Source organism: Oncorhynchus kisutch, linkage group LG28, assembly GCF_002021735.2.
Source record: "Oncorhynchus kisutch isolate 150728-3 linkage group LG28, Okis_V2, whole genome shotgun sequence".
Classification (NCBI taxonomy): domain Eukaryota; kingdom Metazoa; phylum Chordata; class Actinopteri; order Salmoniformes; family Salmonidae; genus Oncorhynchus; species Oncorhynchus kisutch.
This window is the reverse complement of record NC_034201.2, coordinates 47,550,885-47,568,095: the sequence shown is the minus strand read 5'-3', so window position 1 is coordinate 47,568,095 and position 17,211 is coordinate 47,550,885. Positions and strand designations below refer to the sequence as shown.

Below are 17,211 nucleotides of genomic sequence, written 5' to 3'. Positions count from 1 at the left end.
ACTCATCAAGCTTTGATCATTTGAATCAGCTGTATAGTGCAACCTGTCCTTACACCTGTCCTTACACCTGTCCTTACACCTGTCCTTACACCTGTCCTTACACCTGTCCTTCACCTGTCCTTACACCTGTCCTTACACCTGTCCTTACACCTGTCCTTACACCTGTCCTTACACCTGTCCTTACACCTGTCCTTACACCTGTCCTTACACCTGTCCTAACAACTGTCCTAACACCTGTCCTTACACACCTAATTCCACTAATCAAAAGGGCTTGATGAGTAGATTTAGTGTGTTAATGCATTTAACTGAAACCTTCTCTCCAGGATATCACATGTTTCCCTTCTGAAATTACTTCCTATAGAAGAAGGATAAATAAAGTATTATTACATATTAGTTACATTATTAAATATATTAGTTACATTATTACATATTAGTTACATTATTACATATTAGTTACATTATTAAATATATTAGTTACATTATTACATATTAGTTACATTATTAGATGTAGTAGTTACGTTATTAAATATATTAGTTACATTATTAAATATATTAGTTACATTATTAAATGTAGTAGTTACATTATTACATATTAGTTACATTATTACATATTAGTTACATTATTACATATTAGTTACATTATTAAATATATTAGTTACATTATTAAATGTAGTAGTTACGTTATTACATATTAGTTACATTATTAAATGTATTAGTTACATTATTAAATATATTAGTTACATTATTACATATTAGTTACATTATTAAATATATTAGTTACATTATTAAATGTAGTAGTTACATTATTACATATTAGTTACATTATTAAATATATTAGTTACATTATTACATATTAGTTACATTATTAAATATATTAGTTACATTATTAAATATATTAGTTACATTATTACATATTAGTTACATTATTAAATATATTAGTTACATTATTACATATTAGTTACATTATTAAATATATTAGTTACATTATTACATATTAGTTACATTATTAAATATATTAGTTACATTATTAAATATATTAGTTACATTATTAAATGTAGTAGTTACATTATTACATATTAGTTACATTATTACATATTAGTTACATTATTAAATATATTAGTTACATTATTAAACGTAGTAGTAACGTTAAATGAGTGTAGAGGCGGCAGGTAGCCTAGGGGTTAGAGTGTAGAGGCGGCAGGTAGCCTAGGGGTTAGAGTGTAGAGGCGGCAGGTAGCCTAGGGGTTAGAGTGTAGAGGCGGCAGGTAGCCTAGGGGTTAGAGTGTAGAGGAGGCAGGTAGCCTAGTGGTTAGAGTGTAGAGGCGGTAGGTAGCCTAGTGGTTAGAGTGTAGAGGGGGCAGGTAGCCTAGTGGTTAGAGTGTAGGGGGGGGGGCAGGTAGCCTAGTGGTTAGAGTGTAGGGACGGCAGGTAGCCTAGTGGTTAGAGTGTAGAGGCGGTAGGTAGCCTAGTGGTTAGAGTGTAGGGGGGGGGCAGGTGGCCTAGTGGTTAGAGTGTAGAGGCGGCAGGTAGCCTAGTGGTTAGAGTGTAGAGGGGGCAGGTAGCCTAGTGGTTAGAGTGTAGAAGCGGCAGGTAGCCTAGTGGTTAGAGTGTAGAGGCGGCAGGTAGCCTAGTGGTTAGAGTGTAGAGGCGGTAGGTAGCCTAGTGGTTAGAGTGTAGGGGGGGGGGGGGCAGGTGGCCTAGTGGTTAGAGTGTAGAGGGGGCAGGGTAGCCTAGTGGTTAGAGTGTAGAGGGGGCAGGGTAGCCTAGTGGTTAGAGTGTAGAGGGGGCAGGTAGCCTAGTGGTTAGAGTGTAGAAGGGGCAGGTAGCCTAGTGGTTAGAGTGTAGAAGGGGCAGGAAGCCTAGTGGTTAGAGTGTAGGGGGGTTAGGTAGCCTAGTGGTTAGAGTGTAGAAGGGGCAGGTAGCCTAGTGGTTAGAGTGTAGGGGGGGCAGGTAGTCTAGTGGTTAGAGTGTAGAGGCGGCAGGTAGCCTAGTGGTTAGAGTGTAGAGGGGGCAGGTAGCCTAGTGGTTAGAGTGTAGAAGCGGCAGGTAGCCTAGTGGTTAGAGTGTAGAGGCGGTAGGTAGCCTAGTGGTTAGAGTGTAGGGGGGGGGGCAGGTGGCCTAGTGGTTAGAGTGTAGGGGGGTTAGGTAGCCTAGTGGTTAGAGTGTAGAAGGGGCAGGTAGCCTAGTGGTTAGAGTGTAGAAGGGGCAGGTAGCCTAGTGGTTAGAGTGTAGGGGGGGCAGGTAGTCTAGTGGTTAGAGTGTAGAGGCGGCAGGTAGCCTAGTGGTTAGAGTGTAGAGGGGGCAGGTAGCCTAGTGGTTAGAGTGTAGAGGGGGCAGGTAGCCTAGTGGTTAGAGTGTAGAAGCGGCAGGTAGCCTAGTGGTTAGAGTGTAGAGGCGGTAGGTAGCCTAGTGGTTAGAGTGTAGGGGGGGGGGGCAGGTGGCCTAGTGGTTAGAGTGTAGGGGGGTTAGGTAGCCTAGTGGTTAGAGTGTAGAAGGGGCAGGTAGCCTAGTGGTTAGAGTGTAGAAGGGGCAGGTAGCCTAGTGGTTAGAGTGTAGGGGGGGGCAGGTAGCCTAGTGGTTAGAGTGTAGAAGCGGCAGGTAGCCTAGTGGTTAGAGTGTAGAGGTGGTAGGTAGCCTAGTGGTTAGAGTGTAGGGGGGGGGGGGCAGGTGGCCTAGTGGTTAGAGTGTAGGGGGGTTAGGTAGCCTAGTGGTTAGAGTGTAGAAGGGGCAGGTAGCCTAGTGGTTAGAGTGTAGGGGGGTTAGGTAGCCTAGTGGTTAGAGTGTAGGGGCGGCAGGTAGTCTAGTGGTTAGAGTGTAGGGGCGGCAGGTAGTCTAGTGGTTAGAGTGTAGGGGGGCAGGTAGCCTAGTGGTTAGAGTGTAGAGGTGGCAGGTAGCCTAGTGGTTAGAGTGTAGGGGGGTTAGGTAGCCTAGTGGTTAGAGTGTAGAGGCGGCAGGTAGCCTAGTGGTTAGAGTGTAGAGGGGGCAGGTAGTCTAGTGGTTAGAGTGTAGAGGGGGCAGGGTAGCCTAGTGGTTAGAGTGTAGAAGGGGCAGGTAGCCTAGTGGTTAGAGTGTAGGGGGGTTAGGTAGCCTAGTGGTTAGAGTGTAGAAGGGGCAGGTAGCCTAGTGGTTAGAGTGTAGGGGGGTTAGGTAGCCTAGTGGTTAGAGTGTAGGGGCGGCAGGTAGTCTAGTGGTTAGAGTGTAGGGGGGCAGGTAGCCTAGGGGTTAGAGTGTAGAGGCGGCAGGTAGCCTAGGGGTTAGAGTGTAGAGGCGGCAGGTAGCCTAGGGGTTAGAGTGTAGAGGAGGCAGGTAGCCTAGTGGTTAGAGTGTAGAGGCGGTAGGTAGCCTAGTGGTTAGAGTGTAGAGGCGGTAGGTAGCCTAGTGGTTAGAGTGTAGAGGCGGTAGGTAGCCTAGTGGTTAGAGTGTAGAGGCGGTAGGTAGCCTAGTGGTTAGAGTGTAGAGGCGGTAGGTAGCCTAGTGGTTAGAGTGTAGAGGAGGCAGGTAGCCTAGTGGTTAGAGTGTAGAGGCGGTAGGTAGCCTAGTGGTTAGAGTGTAGAGGCGGTAGGTAGCCTAGTGGTTAGAGTGTAGAGGGGGCAGGTAGCCTAGTGGTTAGAGTGTAGGGGGCAGGTAGTCTAGTGGTTAGAGTGTAGGGACGGCAGGTAGCCTAGTGGTTAGAGTGTAGAGGCGGTAGGTAGCCTAGTGGTTAGAGTGTAGGGGGGGGGGCAGGTGGCCTAGTGGTTAGAGTGTAGAGGCGGCAGGTAGCCTAGTGGTTAGAGTGTAGAGGGGGCAGGTAGCCTAGTGGTTAGAGTGTAGAAGCGGCAGGTAGCCTAGTGGTTAGAGTGTAGAGGCGGCAGGTAGCCTAGTGGTTAGAGTGTAGAGGCGGTAGGTAGCCTAGTGGTTAGAGTGTAGGGGGGGGGGGGCAGGTGGCCTAGTGGTTAGAGTGTAGAGGGGGCAGGGTAGCCTAGTGGTTAGAGTGTAGAGGGGGCAGGGTAGCCTAGTGGTTAGAGTGTAGAGGGGGCAGGTAGCCTAGTGGTTAGAGTGTAGAAGGGGCAGGTAGCCTAGTGGTTAGAGTGTAGAAGGGGCAGGAAGCCTAGTGGTTAGAGTGTAGGGGGGTTAGGTAGCCTAGTGGTTAGAGTGTAGAGGCGGTAGGTAGCCTAGTGGTTAGAGTGTAGGGGGGGGGGCAGGTGGCCTAGTGGTTAGAGTGTAGGGGGGTTAGGTAGCCTAGTGGTTAGAGTGTAGAAGGGGCAGGTAGCCTAGTGGGTTAGAGTGTAGAAGGGGCAGGTAGCCTAGTGGTTAGAGTGTAGGGGGGGGCAGGTAGTCTAGTGGTTAGAGTGTAGAGGCGGCAGGTAGCCTAGTGGTTAGAGTGTAGAGGGGGCAGGTAGCCTAGTGGTTAGAGTGTAGAGGGGGCAGGTAGCCTAGTGGTTAGAGTGTAGAAGCGGCAGGTAGCCTAGTGGTTAGAGTGTAGAGGCGGTAGGTAGCCTAGTGGTTAGAGTGTAGGGGGGGGGGGCAGGTGGCCTAGTGGTTAGAGTGTAGGGGGGTTAGGTAGCCTAGTGGTTAGAGTGTAGAAGGGGCAGGTAGCCTAGTGGTTAGAGTGTAGAAGGGGAAGGTAGCCTAGTGGTTAGAGTGTAGGGGGGGCAGGTAGCCTAGTGGTTAGAGTGTAGAAGCGGCAGGTAGCCTAGTGGTTAGAGTGTAGAGGTGGTAGGTAGCCTAGTGGTTAGAGTGTAGGGGGGGGGGGCAGGTGGCCTAGTGGTTAGAGTGTAGGGGGGTTAGGTAGCCTAGTGGTTAGAGTGTAGAAGGGGCAGGTAGCCTAGTGGTTAGAGTGTAGGGGGGTTAGGTAGCCTAGTGGTTAGAGTGTAGGGGCGGCAGGTAGTCTAGTGGTTAGAGTGTAGGGGCGGCAGGTAGTCTAGTGGTTAGAGTGTAGGGGGGCAGGTAGCCTAGTGGTTAGAGTGTAGAAGGGGCAGGTAGTCTAGTGGTTAGAGTGTAGAGGGGGCAGGGTAGCCTAGTGGTTAGAGTGTAGAGGGGGCGGGTAGCCTAGTGGTTAGAGTGTAGAGGGGGCAGGGTAGCCTAGTGGTTAGAGTGTAGAAGGGGCAGGTAGCTTAGTGGTTAGAGTGTAGAAGGGGCAGGTAGCCTAGTGGTTAGAGTGTAGAGGGGGCAGGTAGTCTAGTGGTTAGAGTGTAGGGGTGGCAGGTAGCCTAGTGGTTAGAGTGTACAGGCGGCAGGTAGCCTAGTGGTTAGAGTGTAGGGGCGGCAGGTAGCCTAGTGGTTAGAGTGTAGGGGCGGCAGGTAGCTTAGTGGTTAGAGTGTGGCGGCGGCAGGTAGCTTAGTGGTTAGAGTGTAGGGGCGGAAGGTAGCCTAGTGGTTAGAGTGTAGGGACGGCAGGTAGTCTAGTGGTTAGAGTGTAGGGGCGGTAGGTAGCCTAGTGGTTAGAGTGTAGGGGCGGCAGGTAGTCTAGTGGTTAGAGTGTAGGGGTGGCAGGTAGCCTAGTGGTTAGAGTGTAGGGGCGGCAGGTAGCCTAGTGGTTAGATTGTAGGGACGGCAGGTTCCTGTCGGCACAACATACAACGAATCCATTTCAGTGGTTAGGAAGTTGGGCAAGTAACCGAAAGGTTGCTAGATCGAATTCCGAGCTGACAATGTAAAAATCTGTCTTTCTCCCCCTGAACAAGGCAGTTAACCCACTGTTCCCCGGTAGGACGACATTGTAAATAAGAATTTTTTCTTAGCTGACTTGCCTAGCTTTAGTTCATGATTGGATATAATGTTAAAAGGTTTCATGTGTAAAACTGATTTGTTTACAGATTTAATTAATGTAAATTAGGTTTGAGAATTGTATCTCCACCAGAAAACCTTAAGTGTTATTACATACAGGCGGGAAGAACTATTAGATATCAGAGCCACGTCAACTTACCAGCACTATGACCAGGAATACGACTTTCCCGAAGGATCCTTTGTCCAAACTACCCAGGGCATTTGAACTGATTCCAGAAGCTGACCCAAAGCAATGCCACCAGAGAAGAGGTAGACGGAGCTGTCTTCTGGTCAGACTTCGGAAGCGGGCACCCCACCCACCGCTTCCGAGTATATTACTCACTACTATCCAGTCCCTAGTTAACAAAGTCAACTAAAGGGTTGCTTTCCAGAGAGACATCAGGGATTGTAACATTCTCTGTTTCACGGAAACATGGCTCTCTCGGAATATGCTGTCGAAATCGGTATAGCAACCTGGATTCTTTGTACGTCGTGTCGACAGGAATAAACATCTCTCTGGGAAGAAGGGCGGGGGTGTATGTTTCATGATTAATGACTCATGGTGTAATTGTTACAACATACAGGAACCCCAGTCCATTTGTTCACCTGATGTAGAATTCCTCACAATCAAATGACAACCGTATTATCTCCCAAGTGAATTCTCCTCGGTCATTGACATAGCTGTGTATATCCCCCCTCAAACCGATTCCACGACGGCCCTCAAGGAACTTGAGCTGGCGATTGTGTTTACGGACATATTCAACACCTTCCTATCCCAGTCTGCTGTCCCCACATGCTTCAAGATGGCCACCATTGTTCCTGTACCCAAGAAGGCAAAGGTAATTGAACTCAATTACTATCGCCCCGTAGCACTCACTTCTGTCATCATGAAGTGCTTTGAGAGACTAGTCAAGGACCATATCACCTCCAACTTACCTGTCAACCTAGACCCACTTCAATTTGCTTACCGCCCCAATAGGTCCACAGACAATGCAATCGCCATAACACTGCACACTGCCCTATCCCATTTGGACAAGAGGAATACTTATGTAAGAATGCTGTTCATTGACTATAGCTCAACATTCAACACCATAGTACCCTCCAAGCTCATCATTAAGCTTGAGGCCCTGGGTCTCAACCCCACCCTGTACAATTGGATCCTGGACTTCCTGCCGGGCCACCCCCAGGTGGTGAAGGTAGGAAACAACACCTCTACTCCGCTGATGCTCAATACTGTGGCCCCACAAAGATGCGTGCTCAGCCCCCTCCTGTACCATGCAACTCAATCATTAAGTTTGCAGACGACACAACAATAGTGGGCTTGATTACCAACAACGACGAGACAGCCTACAGGGGAGGAGGTGAGGGCACTCAGAGTGTTGTGGCAGCAAGGTCAACAAAACAAAGGAGATGATGGTGGACTTCAGGAAACAGCAGAGGGAGCAGCCCCCCTATCCACTACAACAGGACAGCAGTGGAGAAGGTGGAAAGTTTTAAGATCCTTGGGGTACACATCACGGACAAACTGAAATGGTCCACCCACACAGACAGGCTGGAGGTTGAAGAAATGTGGCTTGTCACCTAAAACCCTCACAAACTTTTACAGATGCACAACTGAGAGCATCCTGTTGGGCTGTTTTACCGCCTGGTACGGCAACTGCACCACCCACAATCGCCATGCTCTCCAGAGGGTGGTGTGGTCTGCACAACGCATCACCGGGGGCACACTGCCTGCCCTCCAGGACATCTACAGCTCCCGATGTCATAAGGAAGGCCAATAAGATCATCAAGGACAAAAACCACACAAGCCACCGCCTGTTCACCCCGCTATCATCCAGAAGGTGAGGTCAGTACAGGTGGGACCAAGAGACTGCAAACAGCTTGTATCTCAAGGCCATCAGACATCACTAATATACAGAGAGGCTGTTGCCTACATACAGACTTAAAATCTGTGTCCATTTAAATAAATGGATCACTAGTCACTTTAATAATGTTTACATATCTTGCATTACTCATCTCATGTATATACTGTATTTTATACCATCTATTGCATCTTGCCGATGCTGCTTTGTCCTTGCTCATCTCATATGTATATACTGTATTTTATACCATCTATTGCATCTTGCCTATGCTGCTTTGTCCTCGCTCATACATATATTTATATATTCTTGTTCCATTCCTTTACTTAGATGTGTGTATTAGGTATTTGTTGTGGAATTGTTAGATTACATGTTAGATATCGCTTCACTCAAAAAAACATACACTTGTCGCTGATCGTAAGAAAAATATGGCCGTTTTTTTAAAGTGAGGGGTGTGACTGTTACCGCGTGACCTTGAACAAAGGCTCAGTGCCGTTATCCTCGCAGGGTGCTGGAGGACTGAAAACAGATGATCATTTTAACCCACATCTTTTTTCATTATTCATTGTTTTAAAAAAACATGTTTCTCTGAGAAATTGTATTATAATATAATTACTCAATGTCTTTAAGCATAGGCTTACAATATAGTATTATTTATTTTATACAGTATTATTTTCCTCATCTTTATCAAACATGCCAAAAATGATGGACCCCATGGTACATAAAGTAGAGATGGCTAAGTCTGAGTTGGCACCCTAAATAGTGCACTTCTTAACCAGGAGTTCTAGGGTGTCGTTTCGAGCATAGCCTATGTCACAAAGACACTAAAACAAGAACAAACCCACATTTCACTGAACCAAAAGTGCAGTGTGCAAAAATATAACCAGGTAAAGTAACGGTCTGTATTAAAGTGTTCGCTCTCCTCTCCCCTCCTCTCCTCTTCCCTCTCCTCTCCTCCTTCCCTCTCCTCCTTCCCTCTCCCCTCCTCTCCTCCTTCCCTCTCCTCCTTCCCTCTCCTCCTTCCCTCTCCTCCTTCCCTCCTTCCCTCTCCTCCTTCCCTCTCCTCTCCTCTCCCCTCCTTTCCTCCTTCCCTCTCCTCCTTCCCTCCTTCCCTCTCCTCCTTCCCTCTTTCCTCTCCACTTTTTCCTCTCTTCCCTGCAGCTTGTGTCAAAGACATATATTATTTTCTCCTCTCAGAGGTTCTCCCTGACCTCTGCCTTGTTCTTAATGACAGAGGAGAAGCGGACCAGTTTTATCTCCTTGGCATCCTGTCCTTTAGCGTCGTCCCAAACATACTCCGGTGACAGGAGCTTGGTTGGCTTGTTCCTCAACAGGTACCAATTCAGGTGACTCTCTTCCTGCCACACAGCCTCCACGCCCACTGACTTATCAACCTAGAGGGAGGAAGTGGGTAGGGTAGAGGAGGGATGGGGTAAGGTGAGTACTGTACGTGAGTGACTAACCGTATTCCTGCGTGCGTAAGTACCTACCTCCAGGTGCTCCCTGCACGTCTTGGTCAGCCGGTGAACATCTTCCAACGCTCCTCCGAATATGTTGGCCTGGTAGTAGAAGTCTCCCTGGTCCATGGGTATGTAGGCTGTGGAGACGGTCCTCCGCTCGTAGGGGAACTGGCTCCGGGGGTACATGTAGAACCTGCAAAAACACAAGACAGGTTTGTATTGTTACTTCACCTTTAAATAAAACAAATTAAAAAATAACCCTTGAGGTTAGAAACCATCTTTGTGAGGTAGACCTGACAAGAGGTCAACAGGAAGTAGTCAGCATGTAGGTGCACACAATAAAAGAGGGGTCAACAACATTTTCCTCCGTCAGAGTTTTAAGTAAGTATTACCAGGGGTGGATGCTGGCCCTTTAAGTAAGTATTACCAGGGGTGGATGCTGGCCCTTTAAGGAAGTATTACCAGGGGTGGATGCTGGCCCTTTAAGGAAGTATTACCAGGGGTGGATGCTGGCCCTTTAAGGAAGTATTACCAGGGGTGGATGCTGGCCCTTTAAGGAAGTATTACCAGGGGTGGATGCTGGCCCTTTAAGTAAGTATTACCAGGGGTGGATGCTGGCCCTTTAAGGAAGTATTACCAGGGGTGGATGCTGGCCCTTTAAGTAAGTATTACCAGGGGTGGATGCTGGCCCTTTAAGTAAGTATTACCAGGGGTGGATGCTGGCCTTTAAGTAAGTATTACCAGGGGTGGATGCTGGCCCTTTAAGTAAGTATTACCAGGGGTGGATGCTGGCCCTTTAAGTAAGTATTACCAGGGGTGGATGCTGGCCCTTTAAGTAAGTATTACCAGGGGTGGATGCTGGCCCTTTAAGTAAGTATTACCAGGGGTGGATGCTGGCCCTTTAAGTAAGTATTACCAGGGGTGGATGCTGGCCCTTTAAGGAAGTATTACCAGGGGTGGATGCTGGCCCTTTAAGTAAGTATTACCAGGGGTGGATGCTGGCCCTTTAAGGAAGTATTACCAGGGGTGGATGCTGGCCCTTTAAGTAAGTATTACCAGGGGTGGATGCTGGCCCTTTAAGTAAGTATTACCAGGGGTGGATGCTGGCCTTTAAGTAAGTATTACCAGGGGTGGATGCTGGCCCTTTAAGTAAGTATTACCAGGGGTGGATGCTGGCCCTTTAAGTAAGTATTACCAGGGGTGGATGCTGGCCCTTTAAGTAAGTATTACCAGGGGTGGATGCTGGCCCTTTAAGTAAGTATTACCAGGGGTGGATGCTGGCCCTTTAAGTAAGTATTACCAGGGGTGGATGCTGGCCCTTTAAGTAAGTATTACCAGGGGTGGATGCTGGCCCTTTAAGGAAGTATTACCAGGGGTGGATGCTGGCCCTTTAAGGAAGTATTACCAGGGGTGGATGCTGGCCCTTTAAGGAAGTATTACCAGGGGTGGATGGCGGCCACCAGTCTCCCCAGAGCTTCAGGACCCACACGGCCGTGGAACCTCATGTCTACGTCCAGGCAGAATATGTAGTTCGCCCCCCGGTGGATGTGATCCTTAATGGCAGTCTGCTCCCAAATACATGATTGGTGGATGTTCAGTAGATATTAAATCAACCAACCAACCAAATAAAACTTTGTCCTCAGATAGAAATGTAGTTTGTAGGGCAGGGCTAACATGATACAATTACACAAAGTCCATAGTCAACAACATTTCAACTATCTAGTATGCACTAACCCAATAGGCATATCATCATAACTTAACCCTAACCCTATCCCCATCTCTAAACTAAATCTAAACCTTTCCCTAACTCTATACTAAACCTAACCCTAAACCTATCCCTAACGCTAAACCTATTCCCATCTCTAAACTAAATCTAAACCTTTCCCTAACTCTAAACTAAACCTAACCCTAAACCTATCCCTAACGCTAACCCTATCCCCATCTCTAAACTAAACCTAACCCTAAACCTATCCCTAACGCTAAACCTATCCCCATCTCTAAACTAAATCTAAACCTTTCCCTAACTCTAAACTAAACCTAACCCTAAACCTATCCCTAACGCTAACCCTATCCCCATCTCTAAACTAAACCTAACCCTAAACCTATCCCTAACGCTAACCCTATCCCCATCTCTAAACTAAACCTAACCCTAAACCTATCCCTAACGCTAACCCTATCCCCATCTCTAAACTAAACCTAACCCTAAACCTAACTCTAACGCTAACCCTATCCCTAACTCTAAACTAAACCTATCCCTAACGCTAAACCTATCCCTAACCCTAAACCAAACCCTAAGCTAAACTAAACACTAAACCTTTCCATAACTCTAAACTAAACCTAACCCTAAACCTAAACTAACCTTAAACCTATCCCTAAACCAAACCTAACCCTATCTCTAAACTAAACCTAAACCTAAACCTATCCCTAACCGTTGCCTATTATCAACAGAGTTACAACTGATAGTCTGTTGACAGTTTGGAGCATGTGTAGATCCTCTATAGTATTTCTATAGCTACTGTACTGACAGAAGAGCTTGTTAGTAAGCATTTCATTCTACTATGCTACAGTACGCTGTATCCTGACAATAAACTTTCATTCAATGTGATAACAATGTAATTATTATTTATAATAACCTGGATGAGCTCCATCCGGCGGAGGGATATCTCCTGCCAGCGGTCGAACTTCGGCACCCTCACAATGCTGAGCAGTCTGCCGACACCCAGAGTCACGTTGTTGGGCACGTCGCCGGGCAGGTCGGTGAACACGTAGTAATGCACGTCCAGCCCCACCTGGAATCACATGGAATTAAACGGGGTGGACTTTCCATCCATTTGAATTAAAAGGATTTAAAACTCATTGAAAAGGGATGAACTTTCTATCAAATTTGAATTGAAATAAAATGATACATATGAACTGATTTAAAACAAATTGAATTAAATATTTGGACCAATGAATAAGATCACACGGGCAGGGTGGACCTAGTCCTAGAGTAGTTTTTATAAATACGGGCCCAGAATAGTCCTTTAATGAGTAATCCCTTCATAACTACGGGCCCAGAATGTTCCTTTAATGAGTAATCCCTTCATAACTACGGGCCCAGAATATTATTGTAATGAGTAATCCCTTTATAAATACGGGCCCAGAATATTCCTTTAATGAGTAATCCCTTCATAAATACGGGCCCAGAATATTCCTTTAATGAGTAATCCCTTCATAAATACGGGCCCAGAATATTCCTTTAATGAGTAATCCCTTCATAACTACGGGCCCAGAATATTATTGTAATGAGTAATCCCTTTATAAATACGGGCCCAGAATATTCCTTTAATGAGTAATCCCTTCATAAATACGGGCCCAGAATATTCCTTTAATGAGTAATCCCTTCATAAATACGGGCCCAGAATATTCCTTTAATGAGTAATCCCTTCATAAATACGGGCCCAGAATAGTCCTTTAATGAGTAATCCCTTCATAAATACGGGCCCAGAATATTATTGTAATGAGTAATCCCTTCATAAATACGGGCCCATAATATTCCTTTAATGAGTAATCCCTTCATAACTACGGGCCCAGAATACTATTGTAATGAGTAATCCCTTTCTAAATACGGGCCCAGAATAGTCCTTTAATGAGTAATCCCTTCATAAATACGGGCCCAGAATATTATTGTAATGAGTAATCCCTTTATAAATACGGGCCCAGAAGGTTCCTTTAATGAGTAATCCCTGGACCTTCTTTAGACTATACCAGTCAATCCATTTGATAGATTCTCACCATGAAGTGCTTCTCAGCTGACTCTAAGAAGTCCCGGAGAAAACGAGTGTATCTGCGAGGACGAATAGAGATCGAAAAACAAGTATGTGAAACGACAAAACGAAAAAGTTATTACATCTTCCAAAGATGGATAGGGAGAAAGAAAAATGAGGAGGTGCATCTATGTGACAGATCCAGATGTGTATTAATTACTTGCATCTGGAGAAAAGAACCATGTGAAACATTCAGGTATAGCACATGCAAGTGAACATGTTTATGTATAGACAGTTTGACAAGACAATCTGAATTAACATGAGATTGCATTCAATTGGGAAATATGACGCAAAACGATTGATATAAGGCTATAGTGTGAATCCTAAAACGGCACCTTATTACCCATTATAGACAACTACTTTTAACCAGGGCCCCTATGGGGTAGAGTAAAATAGGGTACTGTACAGGAACAAGGTGCCAGTGTAGCATCTTGTTATCTGTGAAACTCACTGCGCGACGGAGCAAGACGCCTCAGGAAAAGGAAAGGAGGATTACGAGTCAGTTGTACAACAGAATTAGACAGGCTGAGATCTTTAAAGGTCAGGGCCCTCCGTAAGGCTCACTAAATCATTTTAGACCCAAGCCACCCCCTGTACCTTGGACTTTGAATTACTCCCCTCTGGGCGCAGGTATAGGGAGCAGGTATAGGGCACAGGTATAGGGCGCAGGTATAGGGCGCAGGTATAGGGAGCAGGTATAGGGCACCGCTCAGCAGGAAAAACAGAACGAGACAATCATTTGTGCCAGGTGTGATATCCCTCCTAAATACCTCGGGTGAATGTTCCCATTGACTCCGTAAGGCCAGCAGGGGACTGTTCCCATTGGCTCCGTAAGGCCAGCAGGCGACTGTTCCCATTGACTCCGTAAGGCCAGCAGGCGACTGTTCCCATTGACTCCGTAAGGCCAGCAGGCGACTGTTCCCATTGACTCCGTAAGGCCAGCAGGCTACTGTTCCCATTGACTCCGTAAGGCCAGCAGGCTACTGTTCCCATTGACTCCATAAGGCCAGCAGGCTACTGTTCCCATTGACTCCGTAAGGCCAGCAGGCGACTGTTCCCATTGACTCCGTAAGGCCAGCAGGCGACTGTTCCCATTGACTCCGTAAGGCCAGCAGGCTACTGTTCCCATTGACTCCGTAAGGCCAGCAGGCTACTGTTCCCATTGACTCCGTAAGGCCAGCAGGCTACTGTTCCCATTGACTCCGTAAGGCCAGCAGGCGACTGTTCCCATTGACTCCGTAAGGCCAGCAGGCTACTGTTCCCATTGACTCCGTAAGGCCAGCAGGCTACTGTTCCCATTGACTCCATAAGGCCAGCAGGCTACTGTTCCCATTGACTCCATAAGGCCAGCAGGCTACTGTTCCCATTGACTCCATAAGGCCAGCAGGCTACTGTTCCCATTGACTCCATAAGGCCAGCAGGCTACTGTTCACATTGACTCCGTAAGGCCAGCAGGCTACTGTTCCCATTGACTCCATAAGGATAGCAGGCTACTGTTCCCATTGACTCCATAAGGCCAGCAGGCTACTGTTCCCATTGACTCCATAAGGCCAGCAGGCTACTGTTCCCATTGACTCCATAAGGCCAGCAGGCGACTGTTCCCATTGACTCCGTAAGGCCAGCAGGCTACTGTTCCCATTGACTCCATAAGGCCAGCAGGCTACTGTTCCCATTGACTCCATAAGGCCAGCAGGCGACTGTTCCCATTGACTCCATAAGGCCAGCAGGCTACTGTTCCCATTGACTCCATAAGGCCAGCAGGCTACTGTTCCCATTGACTCCATAAGGCCAGCAGGCTACTGTTCCCATTGACTCCGTAAGGCCAGCAGGCGACTGTTCCCATTGACTCCGTAAGGCCAGCAGGCTACTGTTCCCATTGACTCCGTAAGGCCAGCAGGCTACTGTTCCCATTGACTCCGTAAGGCCAGCAGGCTACTGTTCCCATTGACTCCGTAAGGCCAGCAGGCTACTGTTCCCATTGACTCCATAAGGCCAGCAGGCTACTGTTCCCATTGACTCCATAAGGCCAGCAGGCTACTGTTCCCATTGACTCCATAAGGCCAGCAGGCTACTGTTCCCATTGACTCCGTAAGGCCAGCAGGCTACTGTTCCCATTGACTCCGTAAGGCCAGCAGGCTACTGTTCCCATTGACTCCATAAGGCCAGCAGGCTACTGTTCCCATTGACTCCGTAAGGCCAGCAGGCTACTGTTCCCATTGACTCCATAAGGCCAGCAGGCTACTGTTCCCATTGACTCCATAAGGCCAGCAGGCTACTGTTCCCATTGACTCCATAAGGCCAGCAGGCTACTGTTCCCATTGACTCCATAAGGCCAGCAGGCTACTGTTCCCATTGACTCCGTAAGGCCAGCAGGCTACTGTTCCCATTGACTCCATAAGGCCAGCAGGCGACTGTTCCCATTGACTCCATAAGGCCAGCAGGCTACTGTTCCCATTGACTCCATAAGGCCAGCAGGCTACTGTTCCCATTGACTCCATAAGGCCAGCAGGCTACTGTTCCCATTGACTCCGTAAGGCCAGCAGGCGACTGTTCCCATTGACTCCGTAAGGCCAGCAGGCTACTGTTCCCATTGACTCCGTAAGGCCAGCAGGCTACTGTTCCCATTGACTCCGTAAGGCCAGCAGGCTACTGTTCCCATTGACTCCGTAAGGCCAGCAGGCTACTGTTCCCATTGACTCCATAAGGCCAGCAGGCTACTGTTCCCATTGACTCCATAAGGCCAGCAGGCTACTGTTCCCATTGACTCCATAAGGCCAGCAGGCTACTGTTCCCATTGACTCCGTAAGGCCAGCAGGCTACTGTTCCCATTGACTCCGTAAGGCCAGCAGGCTACTGTTCCCATTGACTCCATAAGGCCAGCAGGCTACTGTTCCCATTGACTCCGTAAGGCCAGCAGGCTACTGTTCCCATTGACTCCATAAGGCCAGCAGGCTACTGTTCCCATTGACTCCATAAGGCCAGCAGGCTACTGTTCCCATTGACTCCATAAGGCCAGCAGGCTACTGTTCCCATTGACTCCATAAGGCCAGCAGGCTACTGTTCCCATTGACTCCATAAGGCCAGCAGGCTACTGTTCCCATTGACTCCATAAGGCCAGCAGGCTACTGTTCCCATTGACTCCATAAGGCCAGCAGGATACTGTTCCCATTGACTCCATAAGGCCAGCAGGCTACTGTTCCCATTGACTCCATAAGGCCAGCAGGCTACTGTTCCCATTGACTCCATAAGGCCAGCAGGCTACTGTTCCCATTGACTCCATAAGGCCAGCAGGCTACTGTTCCCATTGACTCCGTAAGGCCAGCAGGCTACTGTTCCAATTGACTCCATAAGGCCAGCAGGCTACTGTTCCCATTGACTCCATAAGGCCAGCAGGCTACTGTTCCCATTGACTCCATAAGGCCAGCAGGCTACTGTTCCCATTGACTCCATAAGGCCAGCAGGCTACTGTTCCCATTGACTCCATAAGGCCAGCAGGCTACTGTTCCCATTGACTCCATAAGGCCAGCAGGCTACTGTTCCCCATTGACTCCGTAAGGCCAGCAGGCTACTGTTCCCATTGACTCCATAAGGCCAGCAGGCTACTGTTCCCATTGACTCCATAAGGCCAGCAGGCTACTGTTCCCATTGACTCCATAAGGCCAGCAGGCTACTGTTCCCATTGACTCCATAAGGCCAGCAGGCTACTGTTCCCATTGACTCCGTAATGCCAGCAGGCTACTGTTCCCATTGACTCCGTAAGGCCAGCAGGCTACTGTTCCCATTGACTCCATAAGGCCAGCAGGCTACTGTTCCCATTGACTCCGTAAGGCCAGCAGGCTACTGTTCCCATTGACTCCGTAAGGCCAGCAGGCTACTGTTCCCATTGACTCCGCAAGGCCAGCAGGCTACTGTTCCCATTGACTCCATAAGGCCAGCAGGCTACTGTTCCCATTGACTCCGTAAGGCCAGCAGGCTACTGTTCCCATTGACTCCGTAAGGCCAGCAGGCTACTGTTCCCATTGACTCCGTAAGGCCAGCAGGCTACTGTTCCCATTGACTCCGTAAGGCCAGCAGGCTACTGTTCCCATTGACTCCGTAAGGCCAGCAGGCTACTGTTCCCATTGACTCCGCAAGGCCAGCAGGCTACTGTTCCCATTGACTCCATAAGGCCAGCAGGCTACTGTTCCCATTGACTCCGTAAGGCCAGCAGGCTACTGTTCCCATTGACTCCGTAAGGCCAGCAGGCTACTGTTCCCATTGACTCCGTAATGCCAGCAGGCTACTGTTCCCATTGACTCCATAAGGCCAGCAGGCTACTGTTCCCATTGACTCCGTAAGGCC

General features: G+C 48.0%; 1 protein-coding gene across 2 annotated transcripts in view; it reads right to left on the bottom strand.

The window, feature by feature from the left end:
• Nucleotides 1–8,236: 8,236 nt before the first annotated feature.
• The window catches only part of LOC109887472 (globoside alpha-1,3-N-acetylgalactosaminyltransferase 1), a 77,685-nt gene continuing 68,710 nt past the window's right edge, over nucleotides 8,237–17,211 (bottom strand). Inside the window, exons 7-11 of one of the 2 annotated variants that reach the window (XM_031808602.1) lie at nucleotides 12,839–12,890; nucleotides 11,698–11,853; nucleotides 10,505–10,629; nucleotides 9,095–9,257; nucleotides 8,237–8,998 (exon numbers count right to left, since the gene is read on the bottom strand). In XM_031808602.1, the coding sequence (XP_031664462.1) occupies nucleotides 8,798–8,998; nucleotides 9,095–9,257; nucleotides 10,505–10,629; nucleotides 11,698–11,853; nucleotides 12,839–12,890 (697 nt within the window). In that variant the 3' untranslated portion in view covers nucleotides 8,237–8,797. The remainder of the gene's footprint in view (nucleotides 8,999–9,094; nucleotides 9,258–10,504; nucleotides 10,630–11,697; nucleotides 11,854–12,838; nucleotides 12,891–17,211) is intronic. The other variant, XM_031808601.1, reaches the window with a different exon arrangement.